Below are 22,779 nucleotides of genomic sequence, written 5' to 3'. Positions count from 1 at the left end.
GAGGGGAAGTTCACAAAAGAAAGCAGAAATGGAAAGAATAGAGCAAGGGCAAGTTGTCTGCTGACAACTAGGTATCACCTCGCTTTCTGGAGAGATCTGTAGAACTGAAAGCGCAGATAGGGAAGCTGCATAGCTGGGGATAGATGTATTTTCATAAATTGCCATATAGGCTAGGCATCACAACACCAACTCCAAGGTTATCATGAAGTATTCTGCCTGCAGTGTTCAGTTAGAGAATAAATTGCATCATTTCGAACTGACATGAAGGAAAAGAACAGTTCCCATGACTTATCTAGACAGTGTTGTAAAAGGGTCTTGATTATTAAACATCAAGAGCATTCATTTTATTATGCTCTAGTTTTTCTTAGTAAATATAATTAAAATGTGTTTGCCTATGATATATCCTAAGAAAAGCTACAATCTGATTAGGCTTTTTAAGTGTCTAGCCTATAAAATAGGGTTGACAGTACTATCAGACTTTATTATTATTGGCCAACTCAATACACACATTATATATAAGGAGTGTGAAAGCAAGGGCTCATTAGTAATACCTTATCACACAGGATCCCACAAAGTGGACCTTATGCGGAATGCTACTAGATGGCCTGGCAATCTGTGTTTACTGCATCAATAATGCTGAGTCTGTTGGTGATCATCACTCACTAGTAGAAATGCAGACTTCTTACATAAGGAAGAATTTAGAATTGGTACTGTAAACTGAGTCAAAAGCCACTGTGGCTGAAGAGATCATAGCCCTTTGTGAGGAAGCTCCTGCTATTGTTTTGTTAAATGGACATGATGCATCTGTCAAAGTTTCCTTAAATTAATCATCTTAATACCCATAGATATGCATTTCTGTCATGTTTCTTGGACATACTTTTTGCAGTGGGCAGGGATAAGTGTAAAGACTTATAAATGATAAAAGTGTTGAGAATTAAGTGACTGTTGAATTCCAAGCCATGCATGACCCCCTGTATCACACCTCCTGAAAGGCTCAAGGAACGTCATAGAAAAGACAATTACAATGCAAGGGCCAGCAGAAGAGGCAGAGAATTATGCAATGCTGTCTTCTGACTGCAGAACTTTTGGACTTCTGCCTTCAGAACTTTTGAACACTTATGAGTCATGATTTCCTATGCAAGATATGGCCACTATTGGACACATCAAAATTTTATCATTAAACCACCATTTCCTGAAGATTTATAGGCAATTGGTGGGTGGAAATGAATGATTCAGTTGCCTAACTCCTAGTAAGTTGCCAATGCGACTATAAATAACCGCTCCTTTGTGCTTGTGTAAGCAGCTATAATGAAATCTATTATGCTATAAACAAAGATTTTAAAGCAGACAGGGGACTAGATGAGACTGAAAAGGGATCAACAGGGATACGGAAGGACAAAATAGAGGAATGGAGAAGTAAATATGATCAAAATGTATTTAATACATACATATGTATCTCAAATTAAAAGCTATTATGATATTTAATTGACACATGCAAATAAGAACATGAAATAAACTTTGACAAAATAAAAAGAAAGCTTTGGATGCAAACAAGAAATTTCTATCCATGAAAATTATACTTAAATAGTGAAACAGTAATAATTAGAAACATGTAAATATATATGAAATATGTTGGCTGAGTTAGAAAAAGAATGAAACTGAGAATTAAAGATATCATTTCTCAAGTATCTATATGAATGAAGGCCCTTACATTCTTATTACAATTAATCCCTGCCATTGACTTATATAGTGAATAGTGGTGTGAGTTTCAATCAATAAATTTCTCAACAGAGAGTTATTGTAAGAACTGATCAAAGTATATTCTGTTGTATATTTGTTAGACATAAAAGTTGATTTTGGGTATGACTGTACCTGAGACCCCAGCATTTGACTCACATTGTTATTCTGTCAAAGACTTTTTCAGTCAAACATCCATTGTTAATTTTAAAAGGAGATAGTGAATTATTCCAGAGTGAAGATATAGGTCATGAAGTTCAGGAACTTTCCATTTGGATGGCATACATCTAGACGACTTTTTTCTGTGTAATACTCTGGCGGATCTTTCCCGGAATACAATATGAAGCTTTTCAGACACAGCATCAGTATAGGTGCTGTACAGGGAGCCTGAATGTTTGGACTCTTTCTTGCTTTTCAAAATGTCAGTTTTAGTGTTTAAGGTAGTTTGTGGTTCAGAACCAAGATCAGGTACTGGTATAGGCAGACCTAGTTTATGGATGGATTGTGTGAAAATATGTTTGTTCATGTGATTTTAAGGATTGTGTATATGTTTATGAAGGCTGGAGGGTAACTTAAGGTTTCTTCTTCAATTACTTTCCAAATTATTTTTCATATTATTACTGAATATGGATCTGACCAAATGAACTAGATGAGCTGACTAAGGATCCTCACCAACTGTCTTATTTCCACCCCCAGTGCAGAGATTATAGGGGTATAGCTTTTGGGGAGGAGTGCAAGAGTTTGAACTCAAATCCTCAAGCTTGTGTGACAAGCACAGGAGCCATGAAACTTTAGACTCCAGAAGGGAAATAACTAATGAAGAGCTATAACCTCACACACATTCAAGTAAAAAAAAAAAAAACTTCTTTTTAATTTAACTTGTATTTTTTCCTTTTTGGTAACATTAAATTATATTTCAGTTTGAAAAAGTTTTTGATGCAAGTATTTCTTTTAGGCAAAGCAAAAAAAAAAAATCAAAATCATAGAGACAATTTAAAGCATTTTATAAAGATCAAGCAATTAAGAAATATGTGGCTATACAAAGCACATGTTGATGTAGACACATAAGACTTATTTAGTTTATTTAGTTGGAGATAGTCTCAGCACATAAGTAGTGCATTTTAAGTCTATGCCATTATGCAAAGGCTAGATGTTTAACAGAACATGCAATAGAAACTCAAGAGCTTACAAATACATATTATATGCTGTATAGAATTCCCTTTGGAATTTCTCAGTATATAATCCGATTCCAATGTTCTAGGGAAATCTACCTTCCAAAATGGAGAGAGAGGGATTGTTTCACTGTACATTACTGTAGGGTGTGTGTCTATACTTTTCTCACTGCTATATTTTCAAATGATTCTTCAATGTAGAAATCAATGGCAACCATGATGTATATGCATTCAAAAGCAGGGCTATCTCACAAACATTGAATTCCCTGCAACCTGTGTAGACCATGGGATCTCTGACACAGAACAAGCTTGGAACCATAAGAACTACAATGAGAAATAGACCCAATTACTAATTCATATATCTGCAGGTGACTAAAGTTCTATTACCCAGGATGGGATGGGACACATATTTCTTAACAAAATCTTTCAATTTGTTTTATGAAAGTCATAGACCTCACAGACATTTCTATGAGCTCCCAGAAGGAAGCAGCTAACATTCTAGTTCCCTGACTTATCTAAGTGCAGGGAGTTATACAAGAGGGAAATGCAAGCCTTCTACTTTGTCCACATTGTGAACCATAATTACTCTCAAACAAGGCTTTCACTGAATCCAATAGGAGGCATTTTAGTCCCTAGAAACACTATATATAAAGGATATAAGAAGCACTGTCTATTGCTCATCTGCTAATGTCCCCAAATGTCACAACGGTAATTACTTGGATGACATTTATGTGATACAGCTGGACATTGTTACAGTTAATATAAAGCCTGCCTGTGGCAACCACTTTATTTCCACCTCCATCTCACTGAGGGGGTGTGTGATCGCTGTTCCTAGAGCACCATCAGCCTGCCCCACATGACACCACTGCCCTGAGTTTCTTTCCTGTGCTCTTCACACTAATACCTTGTTCGGAATAAAGAAAGGAAGAAAGAAAGAAGGAAAGAAAGAAAGAAAGAAAGAAAGAGAGAGAGAGAGAGAGAGAGAGAGAGAGAGAGAGAGAGAGAGAGAGAGAAAGAAAGGGAGCAAGAGTGAGAAACAAAGAAAAGAAAGGGCAGCAATATTATATGCATGCATCTTAATATTGATATGTGGTACTTTTAGAGATGCTTCCAAGAATACTTCACAATATATATAATTAGAAAAATACTCTCCTAAATAAAAATATTTCTATTATCCTCAGGAACATAGATTTATAAAATGCACAATCAGAACTTTTTATACACATAAAATTCCACTTGATTTCAATGTGGATGTTACTGAGAACATTGTACTTTTGGCTCAACATAGATACATCCCTGTTTTCCAGGACATATTGAGTATGGATTTTCCCACAAACTTACATGCAAACTGCAGTTTTGCTTTTCTACTCAGAATGGTGCCCACAGGATTAGTGGCCAGACACTGATATATGCCAATATCTTGATCTGTTCTGGGGCTGCTGATGGCCAAACTGCCTCCATCCAACCTATAGTGATAAGTCATGGTGAAGTCAATATCTGTACCATTCTGTTTCCACCTTCAAGAATAAAAAGAGAAATAAAGTTACATATGTAATATAAAAACAGAATACTATTTAACATAAATATAATAATGTTTGGATTCCTGTAAGAGTAAGATAAACAAACAGTCAAACCCAAAACACATGGTTACCTGTGGGATGACCTCAGTAGTAGTTTCATTAAGGACAAAAATATGCTGTCGTTTGTAGTACTGTGGTTTGAACCTAGGACCACACACTCTACCTATGTGCTATACCACTGGATTCTATCCATAGGCTTGCTTTATTTTATTTATTTACTTATTTATTTATTTATTTTTATTGGTTATTTTATTTATTTACATTTCAAGTGTTATCTCCTTCCCAGATTCCCCTCCACAAGCCCCCTACCCCCCCTTCATCTGCCTCAGCAGCCTAGCAATCCCCTATCCTGGATCATCAATCCTTCTCAGGATGAAGGAGCTCTTCTTCCAGTGATTCCAGATAAGCCAGTCTTCTGCTATATAACCACCTGGAGCCATGGGTACCCCCTATTTGGTTGATGGTTTAGTCCCTGGGAGATTTGGCAGGGAGGTGGGGAGTGGGAGATGGGGTATTGGGGGATGGGGGTGGGGATGGGTGGTGGGTTCTGGTTGGTTGATATTGTTGTACTTCTTATAAGAATGCAAAGCCCTTCAGCTCCTACAGTCCTTGCCCTAACATCTCCTTTGGGGTCCCCACGCGCAGACCAATGTTTGACTGTGTACATCCACACCTGTATTGGTCCAGCTCTGGCAGAGCCTCTCAGAAGACAGCTATATCAGGTTCCTGTCAATTTTGAGACATGTTCTTACTAAGTTGCCGATCTTACTTCAAACATATTCTAAAGCCCTGACTGGCATTGAGCTTGCAATCCTATTGTTTTGCTTTCACACAAGCTGAGATTACAGGTCTATGCTATCAGGCCTGGCATATACACCTGCTCTGGGGTCAGCTTTACAAACTGCTAGATTGTTTTGAAGGTCTCTACCCGTTATAAGTTACAAACATTCACTCACATGAAATCAGAAAGGCAGTAGAACTCTTAACATGAGAAACAAAAATTCAACATCAGTCAATAATTCTGACATCTATTTCTTTGGAGACTTTCAAATAATGTATACCATACCTGAATCCCCACAACTGACACTACAAAACAGAATGTCAGAAATGATTTAGAGAGAGAAATCTGAGAAAGCTACATTGCACCCAGCACCAAGAATGCCAGCAAAGGTCTGAAAAAACCCATTCAACAAAACAATAGAACCCGACAGTTTCAAAATGTGATTGTCTTTGTGAGTCTACCACTTGGAAAATTAATCATCTTTAAACTATTTCAATGGTAGTTAAGAAAGCCAACCTTAAATTATAATCTAGGAAAACAAATACAACTTGAGAATTTTTTTTTTACTGGATATTTTCTTTAACATTTCAAATGTTATCCTCTTCCCCAGTTCCCTCTGCTCCCAGAAAACCCCTTTAGCATTCTCCCTCTTCCTGCTTCTGTGATGATGTCCCCCACCCACCCAGTCCTGCCTCCCCACCCTGGCCTTCCCTTACACTGGGGCATCAAGCTTTCTCAGGACCAAAGACCCGTCCTACTACTGATGCTCAACAAGGCCATTCTTTACTACATGTGAGGCTGGAGCCATGGGTCCCTCCATGTGTACTCCTTGGTTGGTGGTTTAGTCCCTAGGAGCACTGGGGGTTCTGGTTGGTTGATATTGTTGTTCTTCCTATTAAGAAACCTTTAAATGATATTAGAGTTTACAGGAACAAAACCCTCAAACACAGACAGACATGTATTTTTAGTACTGGGCATAATTAATGGTTTCCAGTGACCAGGATAAAAAGAAGAGCAAGTAAGAGATGATGCTCACAATCTGTGAGAACTTAACAAGGACAAGCTGTCCACGCTCTCATTGATGACACTTCTCTGGAGAAAGGTAAGTCCCTTAGCTTAGAGTCTCCGGAAGTGACCTCTGAAAGGAATACTTGATCCTTAACCTAAAAACAGAAGGGTAAGTGGAAGCTGAGAGAGACCTCCTGCTTCTTCAATGGTCTCCAGGCTTTAGGGAAGTGCTTCTCAACCTTCCTAACACTCCAACTCTTTAATACAGTTCCTAGTGGATCAGTGACCCCAAAGAATAAAGTTATTTTTGTTGTTACTTCGTAACTGTAATTTTGCTAGTTGAGAATTGTAATGAATATATCAGTGTTTTCCAATGATCGTAGGGATCCCTATGACAGAGCTACCTGACCTCTAAAGGGGTTGTGAGCCATATGTTGAGAAGTACCTCTTCAGTGTCCTTTGTCTTAGCCCAACACCAAATGCTTCTTCAAACCATATGTTTAGGGCATATGGTTGCCTTGCTGCGATTCTTTTATTCATAGTGAAATTATATTTGAGGTGTTTTGTTAGGGTGGGTAATTGTGAGAAAGGAATGGCATTCTGAAAACTTATTTTGAATATTATTGGTTTGGAGGATGACATTGCGACAGATTCACTGGAGAAAATCTGACTTACATCTACTAAAATAGAAAAGAACTACCTCATTAAGTAATCCCCCACACTCTTAAAGACAGGAAATCATGGTTCAGATATCAAATCAATCAGAGGTTTGAGCCAATCCTGTCAAACTTAAAATGATTTACCCACCTTCTTTATGTGACAAGATCCTTTTTAATAAAATGAAAATATCAATCTTCAAGAATCTATCCATACAGCTTGGGTTTTCCCCATTTTTCCAATAGTTATTTGTATATGCTGATTCATGTCTGAGCTCTTAGGAGAGAGAAAGCAGGAAACTCCTCTTCCCAGTGGCCTGTCTCAAGACAGGGAGGCCTGGCTCTCCCTGTAAACCTGTCTTTTATAATTTGCTTACAGGGCATGGTCTCAGACCTTTGTTTTCTCTATCATCTCCAAGAGAAGGGTATACCACACTTAGTTTGCCAGCTCTCTTTAATTTTGGAATCAATCACTGAAATAACTGCTGTCATCATTACATGCTCCTAATTAAGCGCAGTAATTGTTTTTCAACACAAATTCAAAGTTGATGGCTTAGCTGCAGCAAATGAATTCTTCACACTGGCCCCATAATCATTCTAATCACTATGGTGCAATTATTATTAAACTGTGCATATAGAACAGGAGTTCATCCCTGGGTGTGGGCTTTATCTTAATTAACATGCTTAAATAAAAGGAGAAATAGTTGCACTTCATGCACGTCCTTGTCAGACATACTTTACTGATAACGTTACATATCTGAATGAATGTTTCTATGATACAAACTAGAAAATGTGTGTTGAGTGAATATTTTCAAGCATATGAGCTTACATATCAGTTCTAGGAGATGTGATGAATTTGAACTGGAATGTGATCCTTTTCCTGGAGACTAACTTTCACAGTTAAGTAGTTGAGACCAGGCTGGACAGTTTGGCTACCCTAATTCTGCACATCCATGCATGCCTTTGAGTGTGATGTCTAACAAATCAGTTCTCTGCTTTAAGGTCTTCTTACAAGCACCACATCTTATCCTATTCCTAGATCACTAAAGGGAACCACTAAAATCTACATTCTAAGTTTGTTGCCTGTTCACGTTACACAATAAGTTGAAGGCTGTTGCCTCCATGGAAAGAGTCCTTCTGTCTGCTCTGTCATTACTGTCCTGTGAATCCTTGTGTCCATCCATTATAAAACTTTTACAATATATACTCTGCTTGGTCACAGTAATGTATTAACGATATGACATGGAGAAATTTATGAAGAGAGAACAGCATCTCCTAAGACTTCATGGACTCTATTTTCATGAGAGACTATCATTTAATCAACAGATCTATTCTCTCCTCATAACAGAATTCATCACTGGTGTTCCTAATTCTTTTGTCTGAGAGAAAGTGCATTATGTGCAGAAATAATATATCTGTGTGCTAGTCTCCTTTTTCAAGTAGGACATTTTGGTGTCAAGTTTTCTGCTATCCTGCTATCCTATTTTCCTAGAGATTCTAGCTATAAGTAATGCTTTCCTATCATTTGCTATGGGTGACCCACATCTCTTTTCCATATACAAGATTCCCTTATCCAACTTTAACATCTCTTTTGGTTCCTTGGCTTTGAAACTATGCAAGCACTACTTCCTGTATTCTAACTTTAATTGTGCTCTTGGTGATAAGGCTATTTATTTCACTGAATATGACTTTACACAAATTACTCTTTATTTCCACAAAACTACTTTTAAGATTTTTATTTCCTCCCATGAGAATCCATTTGCTATATTAAAGTTACAAAACAACAACAACAAAAAAGATATAAACAACTTGTTTTCTCCACAGAAGAACCAATATAAGAATATATTTTGGCAAAAAAAGAAAAAAAAAGAATAAATTTGGTGCTATGATCCTGAATAGAACAACAAACATAACTTTTATAGGAATGACTTCTTTATGATGTTCCTTTCTTCCTTTCTTCCTTCCTTCCATTCTTTCTTCCCTTCTTTCTTTCTTTATTTCTTTCTTTCTTTCTTTTCTTTCTTTCTTTTTCTCTATTTCTCTCTCTTTCTTCCTTCCTTCCTTCCTTCCTTCCTTCCTTCCTTCCTTCCTTCCTTCCTTCCTTCCTTTCTTCCTTTCTTTCTCTTTTTCCTTCTTCCCTTCTTTCTTTCTTTTTATTGGATGTTTTATTTACATTTCCTATGTTGTCCCCTTACCCCATCCCCCACTCACCCAGGAACCCCCAGTCCCCTCACCCCTCCTCCTTCTTCTCTGTGGATGTAACCTCTATCTACCCCCCCCCAACTCCCACCTCCCCACCAGCAAAATTCCCACCCCCTGGGGCGTCCAGCCTTCATGAGGTCAAGGATCTCATCTTCTACCTATGCCCAGCAGGGCCCTCCACTCTTACATATTCAACTGAAGCACTGGATCCCTCCCTAAGTGCTCCCAGGCTGGTGGTTTAGACCCTGGGAGCTGTGGTTGGTTGGTATTGTTGCTCTCCTCATGGTGCCACAAATCCTTTCAGCTCTCCTTCAGTCTCCACTCTAACTCCTCTATTGAGAACCCCATGATCAGTTCAATGGCTAGTTGTGAGCATCTGCCTCTGAGTATGTCAGACTCTTGAAGACATCTGAGGAGATATCCATATCAGGCTCTTATCAGCATGCACTTCCTGACTTCCACATCAGCATCTACCTTTGGTGATTGCACATGGGGTAGATATTCAGGTGGAGTGGTCTTCAGATGGCCCCTCCTTCAGTTTCTGTCCCTCACTTTGTCTCCATATTTGCTCCCTTGAGTATTTTGTTGCTCTTTCTAAGAAGGACCGAATCACCCCCACTTGGTCTTCCTTCTTTATGAGCTTCATGTGGCCTGTGAGTTGAATCTTGGGCATTTCAAGGTTCTGGGCTAATATCCAATAATCAGTGAGTGAATACCATGTGTGTTCTTTTGTGATTGGCTTAGCTCACTCAGGATGATAATTTCTAGTTCCATCCATTTACCTAAGAACCTCTCGAATTCATTGTTTATAATAGCTGAGTAATACTCCATTGTATAAATATACCACATTTTTTGAATCTATTCCTCAGTTGAAGGACATCTGGGTTCTTTCCAGCTCCTGGCTATTATAAACAAGGCTGCTATGAACATAGTTGAGGATATGTCCTTGTTATATGTTCGAGCATCTTCTGGGTATATGCCTAGGACTGGTATAGCTGGATCCTCAGGTAATGCTATGTCCAATTTTCTGAGGAACCGCCAGACTGATTTACAAAGTGGTTGCACCATCTTGCAGTCCCACCAACAATGGAGGAGTGTTCCTCTTTCTCCACACCCTCGCCAGCATCTACTATCACCTGAGTTTTTAATCTTAGCCATTCTGACTGGTGTGAGATGGAATCTCAGGGTCGTTTTGATTTGCATTTCCCTGACAACTAAGGATGCTGAACATTTCTTTAGGTGCTTCTTGGCCGTTCGAGTTTCTTCCATTGAAAATTCTTTGTTAAGCTCTATACCCCATTTTTTAATAGGGTAATTTGGTTGTCTGGAGTCTACTTTCTTGAGTTCTTTGTATATATTGGATATTAGCCCTCTATCAGATGAAGGTTTGGTAAAGATCTTTTCCCAATTTGTTGGTTGTCATTTTGTCCTATTGACAGTGTCCTTTGCCTTACAGAAACTTTGCTATTTTATGAAGTCCCATTTGTCAATTCTTGATCTTAGAGCATATGCCATTGGAGCTCTGTTCAGGAACTTTTCCCCTGTGCCCAAGTATTCGAGGCTCTTCCCCACCTTCTCTTCTATTAGTTTCAGTGTATCTGGTTTTATGTGGAGGTCCTTTATCCACTTAGATTTGAGCTTTGTACAAGGAGATAAGAATGGATCAATTTTCATTCTTCTACATGTTGTCCTCAAGTTGAACCAGCACCATTTGTTGAAAATGCTGTCCTTTTTCCACTGGACAGTTTTAGCTCCTTTGTCAAATATCAAGTGACCATAGGAGTGTGGGTTCATTTCTGGGTCTTCAATTCTTTTCCATTGATCTTCCTGCCTGTCTCTGTACCAATACCAGGTAGTTTTTATCACTATTGCTCTGTAGTACAGCTTGAGGTCAGGGATGGTGATTCCTCCTGAAGTTCTTTTATTGTTGAGAATAGTTTTCGCTATCCTGGGTTTTTTGTTATTCCATATGATTTTGAGAATTTCCTTTTCTAACTCTGTGAAGAATTGAGTTGGGATTTTAATGGGGATTGCATTGAATCTGTAGATTGCTTTTGGCAAGATGGCCATTTTTATTATATTAATCCTGCCAATCCATGAGCATGGGAGATCTTTCCATCTTCTGAGATCTTCTTCAATTTCTTTCTTCAGAGACTTGAAGTTCTTGTCATACAGGTCTTTCACTTGCTTGGTTAGATTCACCCCAAGGTATTTTATATTATTTGCAACTATTGTGAAAGGTGTCATTTCCCTAATTTCTTTTTCAGTCTGTTTATCTTTCATGTAGAGGAAGGCTACTGATTTTTTTGAGTTGATTTTATAACCAGCCACTTTGCTGAAGTTGTTTATCAGGTTTAGGAGTTCTCTGGTTCTTCCCTTCTTTCTATCATCTTTTAAACTACTATTTAGGAAGTACACTCTCACTCCAAAAAAGATCATATTAGGGTTATTTGTAGGATAGAGTTGCCACTACTTTTTTTAAGTCTCTTGTACTGTTTTTCATTTTCCCTAAATAAACTTGTCTAACCTTGAACTCTATAATAATAAAGGCCTTTGATCTAGTATAACTCTACCAAATAATCTAAGTCTAATATGGTAATTAGTAAATTGTAACAAGAAAACAAACTAAAAGAACTAACGTAAGTAGAAATAGCATCATGAAGACTAAACCTTTACATTGTATTTCTAGAATACAGTGTGTGAAATGCTACTGCCCTTTGCTTTATTATCAAGAAAATTGGGTCTGAGTCAGATATTTAGACATTAAAATTTTAATTCTTTTCTCATTCCCTAGCTCCTTACCCATGAGTTTCTTATGTAATATTAGGGATCTATTGAAGAACTTAATAAAGATTAGAAATAAGAAGCTAAGTTGTTTGTCTTTAGGTTTCTAGTTCACAAATACCTGAGGTACATAAGTCATTTATCACTATTAGAATTTCTAACCACATTGGTTATGTCTCTGTTGATGCTCCTGAAACCACTAGCTTACACTTTTCTAATTATTGGAGGAAAACAAGCATTTAAAATGTGCTTTACTTATGTAAATTGTATTTAACAAACTTAAAAATATATAGACATTCAGACACTGCCCCCAAGAAAACTCACCTTCATCTATGATGAACTGAATTAGATTTCAAACACTAAAGCTATGGTTTCAGATGAGGTTACCCTGAAAAACTGCATTAACCCTACTTTATATTGGTCATCATAGGTTGAATCAAGTAATACTCTTTTTCTAAGAATGCTTACTTTATGTGTAAGGGTGGATTGTCTCACACGCATGCCTCTGAAACTTGTGTTTACAATGCCAATAGAGGCCAGAAAAAGGTGTCAGATCTTCAGAGCTGGAGTTACAAGCTGTTGCAAGCACCTTATGGATCCTAGTACTCAAACTTGATCCTTTATGAGAGCAGCAAATAATACTCACTGCTAAGCCTTCTCCTCAACCTCAAGACATTTCTTTTTTGAGCAGCAAAATAAGTAACAAAAAGCCTGAATTTGAGGAAAATTATTTAGAAACGTGATTGGTCTTCCCTAGTCAGTTGATTTGAATTAGGTTAAGAACTTATTTAGAAATAAAGGTTTAACTTTTAAACATTTTTATTATGAATGAATGATGAGAAAGTTATCCTATGAAATACAAGCTAAATACAAGCTAATGCAGAGATGGTTTTAGTGTTGTCCATTAAAATAATTGAGCTAATTCCTCTTGTAATTATATAGATGTAGGCTGTATTTCATTAGAATGAGTAAGTCAGGAAAGCCAGCCCAGTTTGCTAAACGTTGTCTTAATTGTTGCTTTTTGTGCATGTCAATTTCATTCCATGTCTAAATTAGCACTTTGGGGAAATTCTTTTAAAATCCAAATCACCAAATGTCATTCTGATGTTTTATTTTTTTCTTCCTACATTCATATTGCATACAGTTGTTACCAACAAAATATCATTTCATATAAAAATACAACTTATACCTATACAAATTTATTCATCTTTAAATTCTACCCACACTGCAACTGTATAAATAAGAAAAACTAAAACAAACAATCAACAGCAAAATTGTCATCCTTCCTCCATGTCCTTTACTTTATTTCTTTGTAATGATTTTAAGGCTGAAGGATATCAAAGGAGAAAATTATTATTTGTTTTTTTAAATTTTTTTTCCTAAAAGTTCGGATTACATCAATGTATTGTGCTCCTGATATTACAAAGATCCCAGGGAAGGTTCAGTATCTTCACTCACATGTTTTCTTTAGACAGACACATGTAAGAAAAGCCAGATCAATTTGAAATAACATACAAATGAAGGTCTAAAAATAAAATTCTGTATGAGAGAGAAACATATTTTTTGTAATAAAAATTCTTTCTTGGCCTTAGAATCTAAATAATTATCTTCAACATAGTTTTTCTATAATAAGTACTTTTGGATTTGTAGGAGCTGCTGGGAAAGATTCAGAATTTAATCTCATGATATAAGTTCAAGTTTTTACTTTGATTGCTTCTTTATTGAAGGCTATTTTCATAGTCATTGTATTGAGGAGACTGAGGCACAACCCTTAAACTGAAGTAGACATGTACTGCTGAATATATTAATAAGCTCATAGTTTTCCAAGTTGTGAAAATAAATCTTTTTCTTCCCATTTCTGTCTTCTTATATTACTGTGTTTTCTTCAGTCTTTCTCATTTCTGGGTACATATGGCTCTGCTTGCCACTAATCCCAAGAATAAATATCAAATAAACAACAGACCTATATAGTAGTAACTATCCAGAAAAATGCTTAGATTGTGGCGTTAATGAATGCATTGGGGCTCTGAAGATGCATAGATGCTCATATGAGTTGTATAGATAAAGATGAATAGGGTGAAATACTATCTAGAGGTCTATATTGAATATTTAGGGTGTATCTGTGAATCCTAATTTTGTATCTATTTTACAGCAGCTACAAAAGAGACAACAGCCGTACAGAGAAGTAGCTTTTTACCTGTAATGGGGAGAAGGGTATCCATTTGCAGTACAAGTCAGAATAATTTCAGATCTAGATAAATCCAAAGGAAAAATTACATCTTGTGGCTCCTGGATAAAAATAGGACGGCTGAAACGACCATCACCTGGAGATAAAAAAGAAAATATTCATTGAGATACTTGTTTCTGGCTGAGAGCACACTTAATTTAAATCTCACTCTACACAGATTTAAAAAAAAATGTTATGTATTGCCAAGCTTGAACTTAGAGACTATTCTTCAAGAATTATAAAAGCATTTTTTTCTTTCCTCATGAGAGAACTCAGCAGGTAAACATTCAAACTGTCCAAGGCGGATACAAGTTTGAGTCCCAGAATCCATCTGAAAATTTAAATACAATAGAATCTAGGCCAGATTATGTAGTGAAGCAACAGAAACAACAGATTGCCTTGTCAACATGTAGAAGAATGCAAATAGATCCATTCTTATCTCCTTGTACAAAGCTCAAATCTAAGTGGATTAAGGACCTCCACATAAAACCAGATACACTGAAACTAAAAGAAGAGAAGGTGGGGAAGAATCTCAAATACTTGGGCACAGGGGAACAGTACCTGAATAGAACACCAATGGCTTATGCTCTAACATCAAGAATTGACAAATGGGACTTCATAAAATTACAAAGTTTTTGTAAGGCAAAGAACACTGTCAATAGGACAAAACGGCAACTAACAAATTGGGAAAAGATCTTTACCAATCCTACATCTGATAGAGGGCTAATATCTAATATATACAAGTAACTCAAGAAATTAGACTCCAGAGAAGCAAATAACACTATTAAAAAATGGGGTATAGAGCTTAACAAAGAATTCTCAACGGAGAAAACTCGAATGGCCAAGAAGCAACTAAAAAAATGTTCTGCATCTTTAGTCATCAGGGAAATGCAAATCAAAACGACCCTGAGATTCCATCTCACACCAGTCAGAATGGCTAAGATTAAAAACTCAGGTGATAGTAGATGCTGGCGAGGGTGTGGAGAAAGAGGAACACTCCTCCATTGTTGGTGGGACTGCAAGATGGTGCAACCACTTTGTAAATCAGTCTGGCGGTTCCTCAGAAAATTGGACATAGCATTACCTGAGGATCCAGCTATACCACTCCTGGGCATATACCCAGAAGATGCTCTAACATATAGCAAGGACATATGCATCACTATGTTCATAGCAGCCTTATTTATAATAGCCAGAAGCTGGAAAGAACCCAGATGTCCTTCAACTGAGGAATGGATACAAAAAGTGTGGTACATTCACACAATGGATTATTACTCAGCTGTTAAAAGCAATGAATTCGAGAAATTCTTAGGTAAATGGATGGAACTAGAAAATATCATCCTGAGTGAGGTAAGCCAACCACAAAAGAACACATATGGTATTCACTCACTGATTATTGAATATTAGTCCAGAACCTTGAAATGCCCAAGATTCAACTCACAGATCACATGGAGCTCATGAAGAAGGAAGACCAAGTGGGGTTCCGTTGGTCCTTCTTAGAAGGAGTATCAAAATACTCAAGGAAGCAAATATGGAGACAAAGAAAGGAGTTGCCATCTGGAGACCATTCCACCTCGGTATCTATCCCATGTGCAGTCACCAAAGGTAGATGCTGATGTGGAAGTCAGGAAGTACATGCTGACAAGAACCTGATATAGCTGTCTCCTTAGAGGTCTGCAAGAGCCTGAAATATTCAGAGGCAGATGTTCACAGCTTACCATTGGACTGATCATAGGGTTCCCAATGGAGGAGTTAGAGTGAAGACTGTAGGAGCTGAAAGTGTTTGCAGCCCCATGAGAAGAGCAATAATAGCAACCAACCAGAGCTCCCAGGGTCTAAACCACCAGCCTGGGAGCACTTACGGAGGTATCCATGGCTCCAGCTGTATATGTAAGGGAGGATGGCCCTGTTGGGCATAGGTGGGAGAAGAGATCCTTGGTCTCATGAAGGCTGGATGCCCCAGTGGGTGGGGAGGTTGGAGGGGGGAGGGGCACATCCAGAGAGGAGCAGGAGGAAGAGTGATGGGATAGGGGGTTCCTGGGCTGGGGGGTGACAAATGGGGTAAGGGGATAATATATGAAATGTAAATAAATCATCCAATTAAAAATATGAAAAAAAAAGAAACAACAGATTCCCTTGCCAAGACGGAAAATAAGAGCAAACTCCTAAAAGTTGTCCTCTGACCTTTGTGCCTATGTGTGTGTGTGTATATTATATATATATAGTATCAACATTTATATATATAATATATAAATAAATAAATGATACATAAATATTATACACTATCTTATTTACAAATAATATGTATATTGAAAATAATATAATGTTTAATATTAAGGTATATAAATCATTATATAATATCATTATAGTAAAATAACTAAAATTCATTATTTTCTGAACTGTATAGAATAATTTTTTGAATGGCACCCCTTTCACCCCATATTTACTAGTTTATTTTCCAATATATAGATTGTAAAAAAAGGTTAAATAATTAAAAAAACAAAAAAACAAAAAGGCAAACAGAAAACAAAACAAAGGAAAACAAATAGAGTATTCCTCTACATCATCTCAACACAATTAAGCAATTAACAAGGCTTAATCATCTAATCCTTTACTCTATTTAACCATTTTTCCAAATAAAACATTTTGCAATCCAAATTCATTCAATTGCTCTCTCTTTTTCATGTAATAACTATTTATGAGTACTGGACAGCCCAATTTGGCCCACACCTGCCCTGTTTTTCCCTGCATTAATTCATTTATTACTCCTCAGAGCCTCAAAATGTAGCACTAGGCTCCTAGAGTCCCTGCTCCCACATTTAATATGGTTGGATATTTCCCTTGCTTAGCCCTATGTCAGTTTAATGGACCGAAATACTGTGGAGAAAAACTCAAGGGGGAAAGGCAGAAGAAAAACTGATTTACAGGGTGGGAAGATGCACTTGTCTTTATATGAGAACACACGGAATGAATTATAAACTATAAGTTTGCATTAGGTCTCATTCATAGGGTGCCAAGTTTATATGTATAGTGCCAGGGAATCCAAATCTTACCATGTAAGGCAAACTTCTCTATTTGGAAAGATAGCAGAGACAATGTATAAAAGCATGTAACCTGGAATCAAAGAAGCCTTAGGAGGAACGACCAACACTCATGACATCATTAGTTATGATTGTTTTGGTATTAATCTTATTCTTATAAATTATGTCACGATATGCTAGTTACAAGCAAATGGAGAGCCAGTGAGCTATGATAGTACTCACCATAGCCACCACCACCAATATTATCATCATTCTTTTTATTTTTAGATGAGAAATTGAAGTCTAGCAATTTGAACATATTTTCCAAATGTCTATCTACTTTAAGAGAAGACAAGAAATTAAATCAAAATCTTCATATTTTTTCTTCAGGACCCACTTACTGATTTCACTTCCAAGTAAAATAAATCCCTTCCATAGTGATTTTAAGCTTTAGTTTCTGTATATTTGTCTTCGGCATAGCAGTGTAGACTTACAAAAGCTTCAATTTTAACAGTCAGCTACCAGTTCCACAATGTTGGATAAATTATCCAATAAGGCAAGTCCTCCAAATTCCCCTCTGATAAATGCAATATAGATATAATATTTCAGGGTTGATGCAAAGGCTAGTTTAAAAAGAAAAATTTGAAGATCTTTTCCTCCTGGACCTATGATATATCCAAGACATGAGAAAATACAGACAGCATCAGACATAAATAGTACAAAAATTTCAACAATATATAAAACCTAATGACATTTATTTATGTTCAGATAAGATTAAAATAAAGTACATTTATTATACAGAATGCAGTATAAAAGTGAAGAATGTTTACAAACAGTAAAATAAACAAATAAAAATAAACATGATGGAATGTGGTAAATAAATACATACCTATGCACACAGACTAGTTATAACTAGTTCATATACCTTTTTTCCTGCTCAGCCTGACAAATGATAGGATCCCAAGCATATATCTCTGTTATATAGGTGTGTACATATATGTACACACACACACACACACACACACACATATATACATAAACATACACATACACATGCACACGCACACGCACACGCACATGCACACACACACAAACATGTATACATTTACATCTGGGAGCAAGTGATTGATATCAGATGCTTGCCATGGTCAATCTCCACAGGATAGCTCATTGGATCCAAAACTCACAAATGCTAGTTATCTATTGCTAGCTATTGGGTCAGATTCCTCTAGGGATACCCTGTCTCTAGAGGACTCCAACCACTGATATTATAGAGAGCCTGCCTCTAGTCTTCTTATGTATGTACTGAGTATTTGAACTGTGGTGCTTATCTTTGAAGGGCATATGTTTTATCCAGTGAGCCAGTTATTCAGCTCCTGGACTCATTTGTATAAAAGCATATTTCTTCTTCATCTTTAGCTATTGATATATTAGTATAGCTTCTAAAATTCCTGGAAAGATGATGGTAACTTTATCAAATGTTAATGATATGTGTCAATACTGGAGAGACTCTTACCTGGAAGAAAATATTTTCATGTTTTAGCTATTATCTCACAGTATGAATGATCAAATTACATACAGGATGTTAAAGGAATAACAGGGAGCATTACTGAATAGGGAGATGAAATATTTAAAGAGCCAGTGGTGGTAGATGACTCCTAGAAAATGTTTTCTGGACATCACAGAGTATTCCACATATGAACTCACAGCTGCTTTAGCAGTATGAAAAAGCCCTGTGCAAGTTTAAGCCAGACAAAAATCTCAGCATGCAAAAGGAACCTAAGAATGAAACCCATTTCCTGGCTGAGGTGCTTGTGGTAACTGGTAGCTATCTACCTGGATCAGTACAATTCTTTTCCTTTAATGGTGTAGTTTCTGATTGACCTAACATACTCAACAGGGTGATCACAGACCCAAGTTATAGGAAAGATTAAGTAGACTAGATAGACTTTCATCAAAAAATTGAAGACATAAGGGAGGGTGGGTATGGAATAGTATTACATATGGAAAGATTTATGGGAGGGGAAAATTTGATCAAAATTCAATATATGAAATTCTCAAAGATTTAAAATATATTTAAAAAGCAGTAAATTATTTTTTCTTTTAAAAATTAAGAGTAGATATTCTAAGAAGATGTACCAAGATGGTAACCAATCTTTAGATAATAAGTATATAGAACAGCTTCTCTGTTCTTTTTGGTGGAATTTTTTTCAATACATATTTTCTTACCATCACTTCCCAACAAAGAATAATGTCCTATAATCTCATAAATATTGGAGTATGCAGGGAGTCATAAAATTTTTTTATGTACTTAAATTATTTACTTTCACTTTGTCAAAAATTCTGTTCCAACTTGAGAGACTCCAAATGTAGATTATATATAACTTATATTTTTCTTGAGGAAAAGTACGTTTATGGGGCCAAGGCTGGCACTGAAATCAATATGTAGTTCAAACTGGAAAAATACTCTGAACTTCTGACCTGCCCGCATACATTTCCCAGTGATTATGTCATAGACATGAACTACTACCCCCGTTTATGTGCTGCTTGTGACAGAACTAGCATCAGTCTGCCAACTGAGTTACATCCCCAACCTTGTAAGTCATTACATTTGAAGGAATGACTAACAATGCTGACATTACAATTATGTACACCAAATGCCATGATGAATCCCATGATCTACTTGGGAAAGTAGCCATTTCAGTTCAATAGATGAGGAACTTAAGGCTAATGTCTCCAACTTCTGTAAAGCACACATGCATGTATTTCAAACAAAAATCTAGAAACGTAGAGAATGCCATTACTGGTCAACTAATGATCATCATGTAGGAAAGGACAGAAGATAGGGTTTCTGCCTTCGCACCTCACAGTACCTCCTGGGGAATGAAATGCAAAACCTGTGATTTTCTTGGCAGGTAGATATAAGACCTGAGCCTCAGCTTTCCCTTGCTGGTGAAAGTTAAGATTAGCATATCACACACGGAAAGACTGGCTATTTAGAGATGACCTCAAGCATGGCAGAATGATCTCTTCCATCTGCAATCTAGATTCAGGGGTCAGAGACTTCCCATGAGATGATCCATTCACTCATATTGATCTTTTCTATTTCCTTATGTCTTTTCTCTCTATGGCACGACTTGAATCAGTTTTTGTTCTACCGTGACTTCTCATCTTTCCAAACCTGCCATTCTGTGGTGCTGTCCTCAGCAATGCATAAGGACTCATCCTCTGCCTCCTATCAATTTTCAACGTTTTAAAATCACACCAAATGATAAATTAAAGTTTGGATTTCAGGTACTATTTTTAATGTACTTGTCAGAATTTTTTCTTACTACAGAAAAACAAGTAAAACAACCTTTTGTTATTTTGTCTATCCTTTCAAAGATAATGCTGGTTTTCTTATTTTTTTTTAAAATGGAGATCTGTGACGATCTAGCATCAAATTCAAGAAATCAAAATAGTTTTCAAGTAACTTTGCTTTAAGAATGTTTCAGGATAAGAAGGGTAGATATTTTGAGCTTCTGTAACAATAAGTGATCAAATAATTGAACCAAAGATACTGCATACTATAAAATCACCTGTGATTATAATGGTATTCTAAGAAGTGTTTTATTCAGTATGAAGGCAAAACCTTTACAGTAGATGAGTTCCAAAAAGAAACACTTCAACAGAAAATTAAAATAAAATCTGCAATGTTGTTGCAAATGGACTAGAATTCTGCTATAATATTCTTCATTTTTTGACTGTTATTAGCTCTTCTGAAATTAAAACTTTCTTTTGTAAAGCTTGTACAACAATATGCTTCTTTATCCATACATATTTGGACCTGCTGTGCTTAAACTGGACAAAATGAGCACACATCATGTCAGTTTAATTTCTGGTGGCTAGAAAACAGAAAAAGGATCAGGGTCCTGATAACTCTTCAACGAGTGTGCTCCTATTGGCCTTACTTCTTCCCACAAGGCACAACCCATTTATAATTCTGTAACTTACCAGTAGCACAGGCTGAACACACTGGCTCTTGGGAGACATTTCAGATTTTAACTTTATTATAGTTCAAAAGACACATCACAAAAACAAAACAGTATTTGTGGCATTTTATTATCTAGAAGTATCAAATGCAGGAATTATCTAAATAGAGTAAGGACACATGATAGTGTTGTACAAGATGAAGCCTTACTGGGTGAAGTGGGTCACTGATTATATATCCTTAGGTGTGTAGTTTATTTTGTGCATTTCTTTTACTTTGTACTTTTTGACAGGATTCTGCTTGCTATTCCGTGAGCTGTTCTGCCACACCTTCCCTGCATGAGAAAATGACACTTTTAAAACCAGGAGCAACACAGAATTGTTCCTGTCTGAAAGACCTGGAGGGACAAAAATGGAGAAGAGATTGAGGGAAAGAAACTTCAATGACAGATCCAAACTGGGGTCCATCTCAAGGGGAGGTACAAATGTCTAACTCTATTACTGATACTAACTGTGTGCTTACAGACAGGAGCCTAGCATGGCTGCCCTCTGAGAGGCCCATCAAGTAGCTGAAAGAGTCAGATGCAGATGTTTATACCCAATCAATGGACTGAAGCATGGGGCCCCTGCGATTCAATAAGGGAAAAGCTGGAAGAAGCTGAAGAAGTGGGCGACCTCATACCAAAACCATCAGTCTCAACAAACCTGGAACCTGGAGATCTCTCAGAAACTGAGTCACCAGCCAGGCAGTGTACACAAGCTAATATGAGGCCCCTGGCACATATACAGCAGAGGACTGCTTGGTCTGGCCTCAGTGAGAGAAGATGGATCTAATGCTTCAAAGACTTGAGTCCCCAGGGAGTGGGAAGGTCTGGTGAGGTGGGGTTGAGGGAGGTAGGGACATCTTGGAGACAGGATTGGTGGGGAGGAGGAATGGGATGAGGAACAGTCAGAGGGTGAACTGGGAGGTGTATAATGACTAGACTGTAAAAAGTAATTGAAGAAATATAAAACTTATTAATAAAAATAACATGAACAAAATAAATCTTTCTTCCCTAGATTCTCTTTTCAGACATGTCATCATTGCAATGGCTAAGGCACGGGCATAGGCCTTGACACTTAGATGACTGAAAAACTTTTCTTCTTCTTAACTTTTGTTTTTACTATACTTAGTTTCTTAATTGCCTAAATTCTACTTCTTTCACTTAAAAATATCCAACCTCAGATTAGTTCAATTACATGTTTATTAAAATTTAAATCATATGAAGAAGCATTCTTTTCTGTCTCCTCTCCCTCCCTCTGAGTTTGTTTTTCCCCCACTATCCATCATTTTTTCTCTCGTGTTTTCTTCCCCTCTCTGTCACTCGTATGTATTCTATTTGATATTTTCTCAATGCCGCTTGGTTTTCTAGGCAAGTTATCGAATTTTAAGACAGAAAAAGTTTACAAAGGTAGGAAAACTGATTTCAGGAAATCAGGTCCCTAAACGTGAACTTGTCAAATAAAGGAAGACTTAAGTCTTCAATCAAAATCCTGTGCTACCCTTCTGCCCCTGCCTGCTCCTCCGAGCTGGAGCAGACACAGAGTCAGTCTGCTCCCGTCCTGTGGAGAAACTGAATCCTGAGTCATCCAGGAGCCACTGCACT

The 22,779-nt window shown here is 37.0% G+C and overlaps 1 protein-coding gene across 5 annotated transcripts in view; it reads right to left on the bottom strand.

The window, feature by feature from the left end:
• Positions 1 to 22,779, bottom strand: part of LOC114625675 (contactin-6) — a 358,006-nt gene that overhangs the window by 189,557 nt on the left and 145,670 nt on the right. For 3 of the 5 annotated variants that reach the window (XM_028773030.1, XM_028773034.1, XM_028773029.1), the window contains 2 exons: positions 14,118 to 14,244; positions 4,251 to 4,426 (listed from right to left, as the gene is read on the bottom strand). In XM_028773030.1, the coding sequence (XP_028628863.1) occupies positions 4,251 to 4,392 (142 nt within the window). In that variant the 5' untranslated portion in view covers positions 4,393 to 4,426; positions 14,118 to 14,244. Of the gene's footprint in view, positions 1 to 4,250; positions 4,427 to 14,117; positions 14,245 to 22,779 lie in introns of those variants that run through there. The other 2 variants (XM_028773032.1, XM_028773033.1) reach the window with 1 other exon arrangement.

This window comes from Grammomys surdaster, unplaced genomic scaffold (assembly GCF_004785775.1).
Source record: "Grammomys surdaster isolate TR1022 unplaced genomic scaffold, NIH_TR_1.0 220, whole genome shotgun sequence".
NCBI lineage: Eukaryota > Metazoa > Chordata > Mammalia > Rodentia > Muridae > Grammomys > Grammomys surdaster.
Note: the sequence above shows the minus strand (reverse complement) of the source record. Positions and strands in the feature narration are given on the sequence as shown.